The 16,845-nt window shown below is 36.9% G+C and overlaps 1 protein-coding gene across 1 annotated transcript in view; it reads right to left on the bottom strand.

Moving 5' to 3' along the window:
• Window positions 1-10,215: 10,215 nt before the first annotated feature.
• Window positions 10,216-16,845, bottom strand: part of LOC149786226 (uncharacterized) — a 65,563-nt gene continuing 58,933 nt past the window's right edge. Inside the window, exons 13-20 of the mRNA XM_089976605.1 lie at window positions 16,385-16,498; window positions 14,832-14,945; window positions 13,926-14,039; window positions 13,351-13,464; window positions 12,823-12,936; window positions 12,087-12,189; window positions 11,608-11,669; window positions 10,216-11,049 (exon numbers count right to left, since the gene is read on the bottom strand). Coding sequence (XP_089832731.1) covers window positions 10,970-11,049; window positions 11,608-11,669; window positions 12,087-12,189; window positions 12,823-12,936; window positions 13,351-13,464; window positions 13,926-14,039; window positions 14,832-14,945; window positions 16,385-16,498 — 815 coding nt within the window. The 3' untranslated portion in view covers window positions 10,216-10,969. The remainder of the gene's footprint in view (window positions 11,050-11,607; window positions 11,670-12,086; window positions 12,190-12,822; window positions 12,937-13,350; window positions 13,465-13,925; window positions 14,040-14,831; window positions 14,946-16,384; window positions 16,499-16,845) is intronic.

Consider the following 16,845-nt stretch of genomic DNA (forward strand, 5'->3'; position numbering starts at 1 on the left):
AACTCTGTAACATACCCGATCTCTCTTGGATTTTGATTTTTGGGGAAGGTACATTGTTAGCAGCTGCCTTAGCAGCTAAAGAGAAGGAGGGTGTCACCGCCAGAGGAAAAGTTCCTGGAGGCACGGGTTTCCATTTTTTAATCAAATTAGGAAAGACATTTGTCAAGCTGGGTTTGGCTGGCATCACGATAAACGGGGAAGTGGAAGATCTGAGGTTACTGGAGACACGGTCATCATCGCAGGTCGTAGCTTGGGGATGTAAGGTAGCGTCCTGGTCGCAGTGCCTCTCTTGCGGGCAGAAGCTGATTTATGGGGTCTTTTCTTGGGACTTTTCTTTTTCTGGAGACTTTTGTTTTCTGGGACTGTGACCTAGTCTTGACAAAATTACCTTTAATTCTGGGAACGCTTGGGTCGGTGAGTGACTCGTTGTTTGGATGTGACTTCTGGGGCATTCCATTTTAAGAAGGAGCAAATGATGACACATCCTAGAGAACCACTACCTCTACGTTTCAAAATGATTTACTTTTTGGTTAGAGTATCGATGCCGGGATCTTCCAGTTGCGTCACTGCTACTTTGTTTCTCTCAACAAAGCGTTTGGACTGATGTTGGATGTTGAAGTAATTGACGTGCATTCACCGTAAACCATCGTAAGTCTTCTCTGAGACTGGCGTCTAAGACACGGGTATGTACTTGTGGATTTTTTTTCGTGACTGATCCAGTATAATGCATGACTCAGTTTGACAGGAAGATGATAATGAAATGACCTCATTTTGATGATGTGTGAGACAGACCAAAACTGTCCGAGGTTTTTATAGATTTTTTAAGTCGACTTGTACGTGTACACACCATGCCCTCCCTCTTGGCACCAATGGTGAAACAGATCGGGGATAGTGGGTTTTAAATCCACGAGTAAAAAGACGTGAGGGTTTTTAGTGGAATTGTCGTACGAATGGGTCAGCCAAGTAGTTCCTAGCTGTTTGGCAAACACTTGAAGTTGCGATTTATCACCAGCGCTTTTAAGCAAGACAACGTAATTAGCATTAACACTGATGGTGCGATGGGATTTAGTTTGCTGAAACACATTTAGGGTAATGTAAATGACACTGGTATTACGATGATGCCACTTGTGCTTAGACTACGGTGTAATTTCTTCTTCGTGTTCTCCAAAGATGTCGTTGAAGATGACCTTACGGGTTTGATTGGGGTCAGACACGATCCCGGAATGCCATCAACAAACACGATGGAATCTCACTGCCGTTCTCGCATTAGCTTTTACGCCGATTGCCACTCTTTGTAACACCACATGATACGTTGAGGTGGACGATCCAACAAATGATTTTTATGTTCGATCAAACGTTTGACAAATTCAGTTTTGCCTGAACCACTCGGTCGAGCAGTTGATATGTTAAAGGGATGCCAAGATAAAAGGCATCCCAACTAGCACCATCTAACCTTTCGTCGATGAATTTGAAAAGCGGAGGAAGAGGGAGCAGAGACAGCAGAGGTAACCATAGTAAAGGTGATGTCACTTTTGAAACGAAAACACACAAGCCAAGAGTTTTTATTTTTTTTCAGTACACGTTTATTCCAAATATTTAAGAATTGAACACGAAGGTTTAAAAGCCAAACAGCTAAGTACATCAATAAAATACACATTAAAACAAAGTGGAACATAAACAAGTCACTGAACAACATGTTGTGGTGTCCTAGGGACACTAGGTAATGCTCTTAGAGTCTCTAAACTTGGCACAGTCACACAGGTGTCCTCCCGACATGGCCTTTCGGGGGTGTCGATGTCAGTGATGGTCCTGTCTTGAAAGAGGTGGCTTTCCTCGGTATCGAGTTATTCTTCTGACACTGTGTCTAACACAGGTTTAAAAGTTACCCTTTTCACTGGGCACTTTAAGTTCACGTTTTCCTTTAAATGCATAACACAGATATTTGGCAACGTAAGCCACTTGTTTTGCCCATGCATCGAAGCCAAAACTTTCCCAGCCACGTGCATCTTTCCAGTGGGAGTGTAACCAACAATCTATACACAAATTTTCATAAGCATCCAGAGTTGCTAAAATTTCACAAAGAAACATTTCTTCAAACAGAGGTCGAGAAGAGTTAGTTTATCGTGCTCTTTAATGGAAACACCATCATGTTTTTGTAGTAAGTAATGTTCGTAAAGCATCCACAAGGAATGGGCAGGAAAACGAAATCCCTGAAAGGAAGTCACTAACACACACACCAAACGACGTCTCCAATTCAAATGACACAATTCTCTTTAAAAGTGTTGGTATTCCTCCACTGTCTGAATAATGTCATTGACTTCCTTCTACTTAATTTGTTGTATCACTAATGATAGAGGTCGTGACATGGTAGCAGGGATTTTATACCCTTTTTGTTGGAGGATATAACTGTACTTTCTGCACACAATTGATCGTACTCCAGTGGCGAATCTAAATTGTTTAGTCACTAACGTGCCCACCACACACCGTACAGACGCTTCCTTTTCAACCAAGATTAGAATTTGTAAAAGATTTGTGTAACCCTCTAAGTCTTCCTCTGGATTCTGTTGGCGTAAGGTCCACCTTTTAGTAAATGCAATCAGTAGCAAAACAGTCCTACCGGTCATTGGGTACTTGATCAATGTCTGACCACTGGAACGTCTTCAACATAATCAGTCCTCTTCCAGCATTTAGGTACCAGTGGTTTAAACATTGGTGAGGTAAATGGTGATAAATTCTCGGTAAATGCGTTCTCTCAAGTCCACATGCCAACCACGAATGTTCTCTTGTAAAGTATCCATGGAGAGATTACTTTGGTCCCACTAAAGGTCAGTTGTGACAGTGCGGAGATCATCGAGCATGTTCCAGGTAAGCTGAATCTTTCTGCTCCCACTAGTCAAGCGAGGCACTTGACTTTACCACCTTCGCACAAAGTAGATAATTCCGGCTCTGACTAGGGGTAGGTCCTCCCAGATATTTAGGCCACTTTCCTTGGAAGGTTTTGAATCAACCTTTCAGACAAACGCACATGGAACGAATATTATTCTTTCACAGGTTCTTTTCAATGAGGGTACTGTGAAACGCGAAGTAGTTTGCTCAGACATAGATGACATCCATAGCATGGTAGCCGCATGGTTTCAGTTTGAGGAAGAAATCCAGTAAAGAGTCCACGATGATGAGTGGCATCGCTTTCGCATCCGTCAGGTTTGACACACACATCATCAGTTAGGTGTAGTAGTAGTAGGTTCTATGATGTTGTGTTGAATCGCTGAGGTCACATCGTACGGTATCCGTGCAATCGCAAGGAATAGCACCGGACTCAACTTGAGAATGATTGAATTTGAATTGTCTCTATCTGAAAGGATTGGTCTTTCTCGTTTGGTGTTTGTAGTTACAATGAACTGTTGGCTTTGGACGTTTTCACTTTTTATATGATGACCAATATAGTTATGTTAGTACGACAAAGTGAAGTGATTGGAAGTAGTACTCGCTTCTGGTACGCGATTTGATACAGTTTTTCTAAGGGTCGAATGACGATTTGATGTGTGGGTTAACATACAATATTGTGAGGTTCGTAGGTGGTCACTTTATAATGTTGATCCTCTCCATCTTGCAAGGCTTCTTTCAACACTCAACAGTTCACCACTTGACTGATGCGATGATTTAGAGTCAATCCCTTCACTTTACATTCGCTGTGCACTTCTTGTTGAACTCATTATTCGTAACCGTGATGTTTTGGACCGCCGCTAGCAAAACTTAGACTCTTGTTGTTGGGGTTCTCTTTTGTCCAGGCTTCTAAACGGCGCCCATCGATGACAGTGCGACGGTAACCAAGGCAGTCGATGTAGGTGCAACAGTCCGTGTCAAAATACAACTCAAGATCTCGTAACAGGTGTAAGTCTTCGGACAATTTTAAATGAGCGTGGGCTCTCACGTAGGCTGCAATGATGGCATTTCAAAATTCGTCGGCCTGTACAAAGTCCAGTTCTTCTTCGCGATTGACAAAGACCACGTATTCACGAATGATGTCCAAGTGTATCATGTATTTGTTTTTATCGTGATTCATCTAGAAGTATCGGTAAGGTTCTGTCAAATACTCCGTGTTTTGTAAAGACAGTCGTTCTGCCATTTTCTCCCACAAACATTGTAACATCACTTTGGCAAACGATCGACTTCCTTCGTTTTTCTCATGTGATCTAAAGTGGAATCTTCCTGCTAAAATCATTTCTCTTTAAATTTCTTTTGGTGTTCGGTGGTTTGACACAAAGAAGGATATCCGCTGCCTTCTTATTTCAGTTTCAGAAAGGCATCCACGTTGTCTGCGAAAATGTCTGTCTGAGTCTCGTCAATCTTGCGGTAATGTTCTCTCATGGGAACGTGGTAGCTTTCGAACAATTCTAACAGTTGGCATCCCAGGTTCAGAGCTTTAAACAATTCCACGCCAACCCACACTCCTGTCGAGGACCGTACTTCCTGAATGTGATGCCAAAGATAGTCTTGGTTGCACGTTTCGGCACAAGTACCACACAAGGGAAACATTATTTTTCCTTGGCAATGGTGGGGTAAAAAGGGATGGTGCAAGTCCGTGGGAGGCAAGATTTTATATTTAATCTAACCTTCGCATTCTCGATTATTGTCCAATTTGATGTGTTTCGTCAGCAATTATGAGTGCCCTGCGTAAGTGACAATATTTACACTCGTAAGAATACAGTGAGCTCGTGTCCAGATATTTGATTTCGTCTCCTTTCTCCTCGTTGGTGTAGTACAGCAAACAGGTGGCATTCGTTTGCCCTCCATATAAACTGTTCAGAGGGTTCAAGGGTCTATCAGCCTTTAACTTGGTTTTCAAACGGTGGTCGTGCCAGTGTTCCCACATTTCCATGACTCGGTATCTTTACTGTTCTAACTTTAAGCGGCGTTGAAAATGGTCTCGTACAAGTCTTGCATGGTAATTTATACAAAGATAATGTTTATGTTACGTTGAGGACATCAGTGAAATAAGCAATTGTTACATTCGTACACGATCTTAGGGTTTTCTAAGTCCCGGCCATCAATCCATTTGTACTTCCTTGTCGGATAAGTAATGTAGCCAGCGTAGGGCATTGCGCGACTAACGACTTTTTACAGAATTGTTTTTTATTTAGAACGAATGACAGCCAGGGTCGTCTCGAACATGAATCGTTTGCGGTAAACTAAGGAACACGCTCTGGCAATGGTGCATACTTTTTTCAAAGGATCGATCCTTCCCTGCTCTATCAACAGTTCTCGAACTTTTGTAAAACGTCCACGTTCGATCCACAATACTTTAACATTGCATCAAGTGTAGAAAGCTTCTCGTTGTTCGGTGCGCATGCAATCGGGGTAGTAGTAGTGAGCATCAGGCAAAAGTGGTAGAATGGCATGTTCATTAGATTCGGTATTGAACAAGTGCGGAACATAGCCTTTGCCCATTTCTGTCATTCCAAACATTTTAGGCATTCGGCTCAAAGTCATGGCCAAATAAGTCATCGAATCTTTAAACCGTACCTATCCCACTTGCATATAAATAAGTTTGGCTCCATTTAAAGTGAGTTTAGTACGTTCGGTGCATTGTTTCGTATAGTATTACAGAAGAAACTGTCCTTAATATCCCCAGAAACTGTGAGCCATTACATCCATAACGTTCGATGTCCACTTGAGTCCACGTCTCGTCGATAGGGTCTAAAATCCATTTAGTGAAATCGGTCAGCGTGTTAGGTCAATGAAAGATGCTTTCAGGTCCTCCATGAATCTTGCTGCATGGAGGGTAGCAAGAAAAGATTGGTTCTTGGATGCACTTTTCGCAAGCTCGATGAGCTACGCATAAAATAGAAATGTGAAAACTGGTCTATTGCATGCATTCGAAATCAAAATAGATGAAATCGCATCTCTTATGGTCATCTTCTTCCTCCTCCTCCTGTGGAATTGGTATTGAATGGAACATTCGTGTCCCAACTCCACGATCTGATGACAAATGTGACATCGTTTCTTTCCTGAACATACGTGAGCCTTGGTACTATTGGTACGTATGACTTCGTATGTATCACTTGTCTACAAGGAGGCACAATTTCAGGAGTTGGCAAGTACTTTTCTGGTGTGGACCTTGCGTCTTCAGATGTTGTTGGTAATGGTTGGATTGACAAATTTTCGTTGATAAGCCGGGCAATGCACTCGTTCATGACCTTCGTCAAGACAAGGTTTAGAAGTCAAACATCCCTGGCATTTCGATCCGCAATGCTTGTCTTGCTCTTGATTGTCATAGCCATAGTCTCATTTCTCTCAGTAATAACAGTATCCGAGGAATCGGGTGATACTGGTAATAGGAACGAAATGTTCATCGTGATGATAGACATGAATGCATTTTCCGTCTTTGAAATATTTGCTTCTAAACAACAGAGGTCCACGCACTTCTTGACGATGCACTTTGAGTGTGTACAGTCAAGAAGTCTTGCAATTTTCGCATTTCAGGAATGCCACAGGGTGTGTCTTTGGATATGCCAGTTTGCTGTAACAGGAGTTCTGCTTCTCTTTGTTGTTTGGCACTGTTTACTTATTGAAAAGTTTGCCAGGCTATTTTCAAGTCAGCCGTGTCATTCTTGTCGGCATACGTTCGTCACAACAATGGCACGGGCTAAACACATCTTTCTTTAAGTGTTGTTAATTAGGACGAGGCTCCTTTTAGTGCTACGAAGATCGTGCACCAATAACATCTTTTTGCGTTCGGTCCCTTTGGGAAGAGAAACGTAGGCCATTTACAGTGTCGATTTTCCATCGGTGATGTGAAACTTGTCGTTGAACTGCTGAACGTGTTAAATATTGTCGATGACTTTGGAAGGTGTCAATTCTGATGATATGATAAACTCGATATAAACTGGGTGCTTCAGACTGTCGTGATAAATGGAAAGTGTCAAACCATCGTCTTCGCTGGCTTGACATTGCCGTTTCGTGTGGTTAACAAAGAACCCACAAAGCGATACGTCTAACTTGAATTTATGAATATCACCGTGCGCGTGTAGGCTGTGATTCTAAACTTTCTAGACGAGCGTTTATCCGTCTTTCGAATATGGTAGTAGATTTTAGGTGTCCCTGGTGGTGGTGGTGGTGGTGTTTGGTTTGGCGTAGACTCTCCCGGTGTGGATTCTGGCTCACTCATGTCATCTTCAAAATCGCTATCCTGGATTTGAGCCAAGACTTCAGCTACTCGGCGATAGGTCACCTCTCTGCCTCTTACTTTCTTCTCCTTTCTTAACAAAATGGTGCGACCGTTTCATCTTTATAGCCATATGTCAAATGACTACATTTTAAACGCCACGCTATATATAAATGTAAGGTCAGTATCTTCCCTATATAAAGGGTCAGTGTCTTCCCTATATAAAGGGTCAATGTCTTCTCTCAAAGTATTCATTTCACTCTCAATCCTATCAGAATGATGGAAGAGCCAACACAGATCGATCTTCTGATTAAAGTTATTGTGAGGTGTCATAATAAGGTTTTCTTCAGATAAGCCGACGGAGTACTCCCAGTCCTTTTGAGATAAAAGGCAAGATACTTGCTATATCTGTTGGAAGAAAAGATATTGGTCTTCAGAATGTCCACAACGTCAAAGAAAGACAGGCATTACTAGAGACAAAGGACAAGATGCCTGTTATCATTGTCAAGAGAAAGGACATTGTTCTTCATACCGTCATAAAAAAGAGAATCGACCCAAAAGCCCAAATGGAGTAGATGTAGAGGTGTTCCGAACAGGATTAAGCGGTACCCTTACAAAAAGGAAGAAGAACCCGTATCCGTAAAGGGACGTAAAGTAGACGAGCAAAATGTGAAGAAGAAGAAGAGGAGGAAAAAACTGTGAGAATCAATACATTTTAAAAAATGGAGAGAGTGAAAGGAAAAGAAGAAGAAAAATGAACTTTTTAAAGTGACGTTTTGTGAAATTTGATTGTAATTTGTACCAAAGAATATCAGAAATAAAAACGTAAGTGTCTCTTTGTTTTGATTTTATAATAATAAGGACCTACACTCACGCACTCACACACGTATATCATGGGGCAAATGGTTTTAAGTTTTATTTGATTTTAGCAAACGTTGAGTAGTCTCTTTTTGAGAGAGTTGGTAGTCCTGAAAAGGACCGTTGGGTATTGTTTTTTTGTGTGTTTTTCTTTTTTAAACAAACTCAAGAACGGGAGATAATACGCTTCAACTACCTTTACAATTTGCCTAAGGGCAAGAACTACTTCTTGACCTGCTACCTGCTGTCGATGATTTGGTAGAAATCACTAGTGTTGGTATCTCCGGAGTAGTGGGAGTGTGGACGGGGTTGAACGGTTTGGCTCGGGTAGGTCTCTCTCTTTGGTCGTAATAAAGAAATCTGACACATTTGTTTCAGACTCCTTAACTCTGCCAAAATGTCTAAAAGTACCATGACCGTTTGACTTTCACTGTTCTCCATCTCTCCTAGACCTTGTATCTTCTTTCTCCTGTCGTTTTATTCTGCTCAAGACATGTGGTGAACATGAGTTTGACATTATTTTTCACTCTGATTGTACAAGTACATATTTTCGGACTGTCATCTTCTCGATCGTGACAAACGCATATGGTCTAAGTGCCAAACACACACACGGTGAAGATCGTACCAATTGTAAAATCTCTTAGAAACGATCGAATGGAAAACGAAATCATCATAACCGTTAATTCTTTTCATGAAATGTACCAAGAAAGCGTACCAGCTGCTCACTCTTATCCAAAACTATGTAGAAGACGTAAATGTCGAAGGTATGAGTTTTCTTTTCACAAAAAGATTGCCACTTTACTCGACATGATTGTAGGAGTCATCGAAGTATGCAAGGCCTGGAATTATATTGTACGGGTACTTTCAGTCGAATTTGTCTTTCTTTGAATTGTGAGTCTTCACAAATTTTCTAGCAAAGAAATATTATGACCAATCAATATAGCTACATAAACGGTAATTGTTTCCCTTTAGATAAACTTGTTCTTATCACCTTGAAACGGCCTTGTTTTCAGAGGACTGATAGCAATATCTACTCAGATGTAACTCACGATAATGAAATTTATACAAATTCTGTTTGTGGACATCACGATTGTACATCATTTGTTTTAAAACTTCGTTTACAAATAAAGTTCAACTTAATATTTGATAAACTCTGCACAAAGGCTGAATAATTATTATTGTTTAGAGATAAATCAATCTGAATTCATAAAATAGGTTAGAAATTTAGATTGATATTTTGATAGATGCTGTTAATTTTTGACTCAACGACTAATATGTTTCCTAATAATTTCAGTCAAATATTAAATGAATAATTAACGGCTATTAAACAAGGAAATAAAGCTTATTAATCGAACGATATATAGGTGGATAGATATGCATATTATGATAGAGATATAAAGATTCAGATATATTTGCATATAGCATTTCGAATATAAAATACTGTCATAAACCTTTCTTTTAAGACTACATCTTTATAAAGGAAAGAAAAATACGGAACATCATCTCTTGACAAATTTGTAAATCATGCCAATTTTTTTAATCTATGATATAAAATTTAATCTCTGGGAATGACATCTTATGGGTACATAAGTAAGTCCAACTTATGAAAATATTAATTAGTGCAACCGTAACATCTTCAAATACGTGAATTGACCCAATCTGACGAAGATCTCATATACAATATAATGTATTGGTCAGCATAAACACATGATGTACTCTATTTTGCCGTCAGTTACTGAGACGAAATTGGGATATACCATTGATGTTATATAAATTTGATGTAATGAGAAATATTTAAATCTAATTCTAGAGAAAAGTTTTAAAGACAAACATAATTCGCAATCCCTTTCCCATACTGTTGCAATTATATTAAACAACAAAACATACGCATATTCCGTATGTTTGATGGATGTAACGTAAACAATCGTGACAACGATTTCTTAATTTCGGACTGAATTTAAATTCCTATTGCAATCCAATTAATCCGTGAAAATCATTGAGTGGAATAAAACTTTGTGATTTGAAGAATGTACAGATGAGAGGTAAATATAGAATTAAATGGAACATATTTACAGATTTTTCTCGAACATGTAGAAGACGGGAATATAAAATAAAATTAACATCATGAAAAAAACACTTTTATTTTTGTATACAGTCATGGAATAAGCAACCAATGAAATAGTATTTTCATTTCAAAAGGAAACAGTGATAATTGGAAAAAAGAGTATTATAGATATCATATATGCATGAATATACATTATCTCTGTCACAAACATTGACGTTTCAGTGCATTAGACTCATATGATATATAACTATATAAGGCAAGTCATGACATTAACAGTATGTTTACGTTACTTTACTCTTGTCTGAAAAAGAAAATTTTCAACCAGACTGAAATATTGCATACAGATTGTAAAGTTTATTGGAGCAGATATGCATTCAGAAGATAAAATACCATAGGCTAACCAACACATTACAAAGGAAGTTCGGTTAAATGGCTTTATTTCGATATATATTACCAACCTAATTCATTACAATCTAGACATTATTCTGTTTTCAAAGGCAGCATCATTTCACACAGTATACTTGGTGGCCTATTGAAAAAAGTCGTCTTTTCAAAATAATCTTAGGGATGTAAAGACAAAACAAGTTGGGGATCAAAATAATAAATGGGAAAGAATTTACGAAGATTTAGAATAGACAAAAGGAGCAACAAAGGAATGCAAGAAGGGCGACCCATTCGAAAGGAGAAAAGGGGACTAAAATATATTTTCAGTCGAATTGTAGGAACAAAAGTGTATAATGGGCTAATATGGCAAGACTAAAAACTGGCCAAAGAGTGCGTTAGTTGTCCTTGAGACATATTTTCTTATCGATACAATATTGAAGATTTGTATCAGCATGTAAGTATTGTATATATCCACGCTGTATCGTCCAGTCTTACTATTAACATTTGATGAAAATCCTATTCAACGGTGGTGGGGCTGGACGCAGCGGTCCTAGAGATCCATGTTTACCGGCATCAGCTGCAACGATTTATATAAATAATTATTTTTTTATGCAAAGAAGCATAATTATTGTATCGCTTGCAGTAATGTTATCTATACTTTTGTTAGGTTACAATGGCATTTTCTGTCTTTATTGGATATAAGAGAAATGTGAAAAATATTTGCTTGCAACTTACGAAACTTCTTATAGGAAGTGAATTAGGTATGACTTTCTTAGGAAAATGCACATATATATGTGTATTCGAAATTTTGTTCTTCTTTGTGTAAGCTAAGAAAGTATCGTTTTGAGTATAACTATTCAAGATTGGTACCATGGGTTCATCAAAACGTCTAGTTAAAGGTATATCAGAAAGAAATAGCTAATAGCTGTTCTACGGCAATTAAAAAAGTTAATTTAATACACAACAAATGGTTTCGAGGACCATTTTAACGTGACTTATGATCGAGCAAGACCTTCAACCTAACGTTGCTGTCCAGTATGCTGGACGTTACTTTACATCAGATTTTGTACCACCCGAGAATATTTAGTTAAAAAATAGTTTCGGTAACCAGTGAACTCACTGAGGTCCAACTTACCATTGAAAACATATGGAGTTTCACAGGACATACTCGCAGTCGAATCGGTTACTTTGTTATTCCTATGATCAAAGAATAAAATATTTTTAAATGAAAATTTATAATTACACTGGTAAGTTTATGACCCAGAATACTTCTCCACTAACTGCCGGCCTACCAGCCATATAATGAATGCTATGTAAGTATGTACAAACATGTATCGACGTATGTATGTTTGTATCATATGCCAGGACAAACCATACAATCAATTATTTTTATCATTTGACGACTTAGACATATTAGGTTATATAAAACTTTCTCTATCCATCATATATCTGGCAATCTTTACTGATAAACTTTCAGAGTAGTTTCCTTTACAATTTCCGTTTTCTGAAAACCGTTAATGGAATCGAAAACTTTGGTTCCTACTTACTGATTAGGCAGTGAGTATTTAGTGATAATTTCAATATAATTAGCTATATCCAGTGTTATCAAATTACATTCTCTCTTTGTTCTTGCGTCTCACACAACCAGCAATGACCAAACACGTGGATAGAACTGCAACTGTGAGTAGGATGAATATGGCAATGAACCAAGGGAAAACTAGAAAAGAAGAAACGTATATCTCTCATTATAATACTTTTCTAATGTCTTAAATCTGAAACGTGTCTTCTTGTATATTAACTTCAAACTGTTACTTGGGAAAATGCTAACGACCTGAATTATTCCATTATTAATCGACACGTTTTGTTTAATCTGTAATATTCTTTATAATGGTAGGAAGGTATATATAGGTAATACCACTTTCACTTTGAAACCAGCAATAACTTCTATCGATTATATCGTATTTGACACAAAGTAACACGATATGTATGCATCACAATTCCTATAACAAATTTTACTGCCATGGGGTATAACTTGAAAACAAAATGTAACTTATGCTAAACGGTTACTTCGATCATGCAGCATTCTAACTGACTCATGCGGGATGAAAAGTAAAATACAAACAGCACAACGTAATGAATGTTTCTCTCACTATACCATTTATATTTCATCTCTTAATTATTTAAGTGAGAAATCTTGAAAAAAGAAAGTACGTGAAATATTTTTGAGGGTTGTAGAGATTTAAAACATGACAGTAGAAGGTATAGTATTATATATTTTCTATATCTGTTATATAACAAAATAATTTGAAAATCTATAAATAATTAACATTTCCAGTTGATTTTTAAATACCATATGAGCAGTTTTTCCCGCCAAAACCTTGTAGGCAGTCGCAATTGTAAGAGCCATCGATATTTATGCATTCGCCACTATTTTCACATGGAAAAGTCTCGCATTCGTTGATGTCTGAAATTGTAATAAGTCGGTAAAATTGAGATTCTGCCAAATCGTTTGCATAATGAGACCTTGCCGCTGATATCGTGGCAATGAAGGTTGTATGTGTCATCACAGCATTTAAAATTAGAATATCATTTTCATAGCAGTAGTCGTGAGTAAGCACAGGATAATTGTCTTTCTTTATTCAGCAGTGTTAGCATGACACAATGTTTAATATCGTTAGATATTAACGCATGTGATGAGTTTTCATTACTCAAGCCACACCCTAATCAACCAATAAAAATTACAACCACAAGATATCAAGGTGAGGAATTCTTAAGAATTATCAAATTGCATGCTTATTTTGAAGAACTGACGAAAACGAGAAAATTTTATATGTTAATATAAATGGTCAACATCACACCGAAACATTTTCTGTATTACCTTCTGAGCAGTTCTTTCCTTGCCAACCATTTAGACACGTGCAAAAGTAGGAGCCCATGGTATTGGTACAATTGCCATCATTCTGGCATGGCACACCGTCGCATTCATTTATGTCTGAAAGAAGGTATCTTTAAATGAAATTTCAAACTGTGGCAAGTTTTAAGTAAGCTTTCAAATATATAAATGTGCGAAATGTGTATTTTGCTCATTCTGTAAACATAATTCGCATTCCCCATATAGATTCTATATTCTGAAATAATTAGTAGCAACATGTTTGCATTTAATTCTTTACTGGACTCATAACAACTTTTGTCAATTATCATTCAGAAACATTTGCTGTCAGAAATACAACGCAAACAAAACAAAAGCAAACCCTGAACTATTATTTACTTCAAAAGATATTAATGTACAACATAAATTTGATTTTTTTTTAATAATATTTATTTGATATTAACTTTTAAATTACACTTAAACGAAACATATACATGCAAATTATCTGGGAACTAATTTGAAGTTATGTTCCTAAAAAAACAGAAAGACAATTTCGTCTTTCATGTTGATAATTTATAAAGTACCGTTAGTGCAATTTTTTCCTTCCCAGCCAATGTGGCAGTGGCAAAAATAAGAACCCGGAGTATTCGTACAGTTGCCTCCATTTGCACATGGTGAGCTGTCACATTCGTTAATATCTAAAATTGTAAAGGACAAAAAAGTTTTGCTACAAATATCAGATAAGTGAAATAATCTTCTCCAAAAATGTATGTAAAATTGACCATCAGCTATTCGAGGCTGAACATTAACGCAAAGCAGAACATCTACAACTGATTTTTGTACAATAATATTGTATTTGAGCAAGACGAGAAGACGAGGCTAAATTGGAGCTTTAAAATGCCATCCAATAGACAGCTTTACTTCATTTTAGTGGGATAAATATGTGACGATTATATTAATGTTGGGATCATTTGTTACCTAACTGCTGAAATAAAATGATATTTCAAATGAGTGATAATAAACATTTTGGAAAGACCTGAATCACTAATTAATAAATGAATATGCACAAAAGACTGTAAATGCTAACAAATGATATTGATAAATATACTGCAAGAGTGATGGACAATTACGGAACCTATACTCAAAGACATAATAAGGTAGAAGTTGTTTTAGGGTCATATAATAATATAAATAACATAACATATGCGCTTGGAAACATAGGGCTGCAATGACATACTAATAACAAGAACATATAGTATGGTAAACATTCTATTTTCATGATGCAGACGGGCAAGTTTAAATGGAAAAACAAATTGAAAGCAGATGTATACACATACAAATTCTTTACGAATCTTTGGAGAATGGTAGGTAGTAATATATGTTAAATAACGCTTATCTTAGTACTTGTGTGAATCGAGTGGAGGATGGGTAGATTTGAGACACATTTATGAAAAATTTAGGACGTTGGTACTTTGGAACTGTATACGCACCATCGAAACAATTCCTTCCGGTCCATCCTTCGGCACAGTTGCAAAGGTACGAGCCTATGGTATTCAAACAACTACCACCATTATAGCAAGGCAAGCTGTCGCATTCATTTATGTCTGAAGATAACAATTTATATAAGAAATTACAAAACTTTTACCTCTTCACATTGCATGACATATATGCATGTGTAATAATATATGTAACAATATCACAGATCTGTATGCTTTAATTTATTAAATTAATCATTGCAATTTTACAATATAAAGGGACCTAAATATTGAAGTTGGGTCATTGTCACTCACCGTAATTACTGCAGTTGACAAGATCATTAAGGGCGCAAAATGTTAACATTTCTCTTTGGTAACAAAGCCGTTTGAAATCTTTCTTTTTATTTATATTTTAAAACATCCAAAACATAAATCTGGTATTTCATTTAGATTGGCTAATATCTAAATCAAAACAATTAAACATTAACTTGGGTATAGGGCTAATTAATATTGTACGTGGTAATTTTCGAAAAGCAGTTTCACAATATTAAATCAAAGATTTGCAAAATTTGTAAATGTTAAACCTAGCAATTGTTATTTTGTCACAGCTTATTTTTTTTTATCAATTTCTGTCTTGACTTTAATATTTTTGTCTTTAAATATGGATGTTGGACCTTTGCACACAAAAACATTAATAATAGATCTTAACCTAATTCTGAAGGTAACTTAGTATAGCGTTTGATCGCCATATGTCCATGTTTTAAAAATAATTTCTGAACCGACATGAACATTGAACAATTTGCAAGCATAATTTTATGGTAATGATTTTTTAAAGGCTTTGGTCTACACATATGTTGTTTGCTTAGAAAACAGGACGTTTGGGGTAAAGGCGATTACTGAAAAATGCTAGTAGTATGGATTGGGTCAATTATTGCAAAATGTACGAAAGTATACAAATTCACGAGACCTGTTAGTTATAATCGGGATTTTATGATCTTGTTTATTTTACCTCGCGTTCAGTCAATTAATAACCCATCCATATAGCTGTTTTACTCCGTAAAGACATTAATGGGGGTGCTGGGGAATAATATCATTCAAGGAAATCAAGGTATAACTTAACGATACCTACTTTTCGTCAGGGAAATAAAGCCATATTTAACAATTACACTGAGGTTGCGATATTTTCCTGACTGAAGTTAAGTCATCAACATAAATATTTGGCCCAATAATCACCTACTAAAGAAATGTGAGCTGTCTTTTTCCTGAGTAATTTATCTGAAATGTTAACGTAATTTTATTTGTATCTAGTTGTGTATGTCTAGTTGTGCATTGAAAACTTATTTGATCACGAATCGGAAAATACAGGCATGGAAGAAATGTAGGACATTTTGTATATTTTGTCGACAGCTGACGGGTTTAAGTACATCAAATACCAGTTTTCCTTAACAAAAAGAAGACTAAAAAACACACAATTACCACAACTGAACCAGTATGGTCAAAAGATCTCAACGTCGATTTTTAATGAAACATTTGATATTGAAATATGAAGATATGTTGCAATACAAAACCATTTTGACAGCGGACTCCATCAAATCCATGACGACACGTGCAGGTATATCCGCTTGCAGTGGTAACACAGGTCGCTCCATTCTGACAAGGGCTGCTGGCACAGTCTTTAATATCTAAAATAGACGTAAAATGTTGAACTGATGCATGCTAAACAAACGATTAAATAAATTGTTGATTAGATGTAGAGCCTCGTGTGTTATTGTCATTGAATTATTCTTCATTATGTACGACAGCTTTTAAAACATTTATATGCATACATAGCAATAGGCAAATGTTTCCTCGTAATTTCGTCTGATAAGACAAATGCCATCTAATAAATAATTCTGGTAGACGAAACATGAATGAAATTATCACAGAGACAGGCCACTTCCATGAAAGGTGGCTGTGTATGTTTGTGTGTGTGTGTGTATGAAACTAGTATCTAAGCATGAGTTCTTACGCATTTGTCATTGATTTGTAT

Source organism: Sinohyriopsis cumingii, chromosome 12 (assembly GCF_028554795.1).
Source record: "Sinohyriopsis cumingii isolate HCF-2022 chromosome 12, ASM2855479v2, whole genome shotgun sequence".
In the NCBI taxonomy this organism is placed as follows: Eukaryota; Metazoa; Mollusca; class Bivalvia; order Unionida; family Unionidae; genus Sinohyriopsis; species Sinohyriopsis cumingii.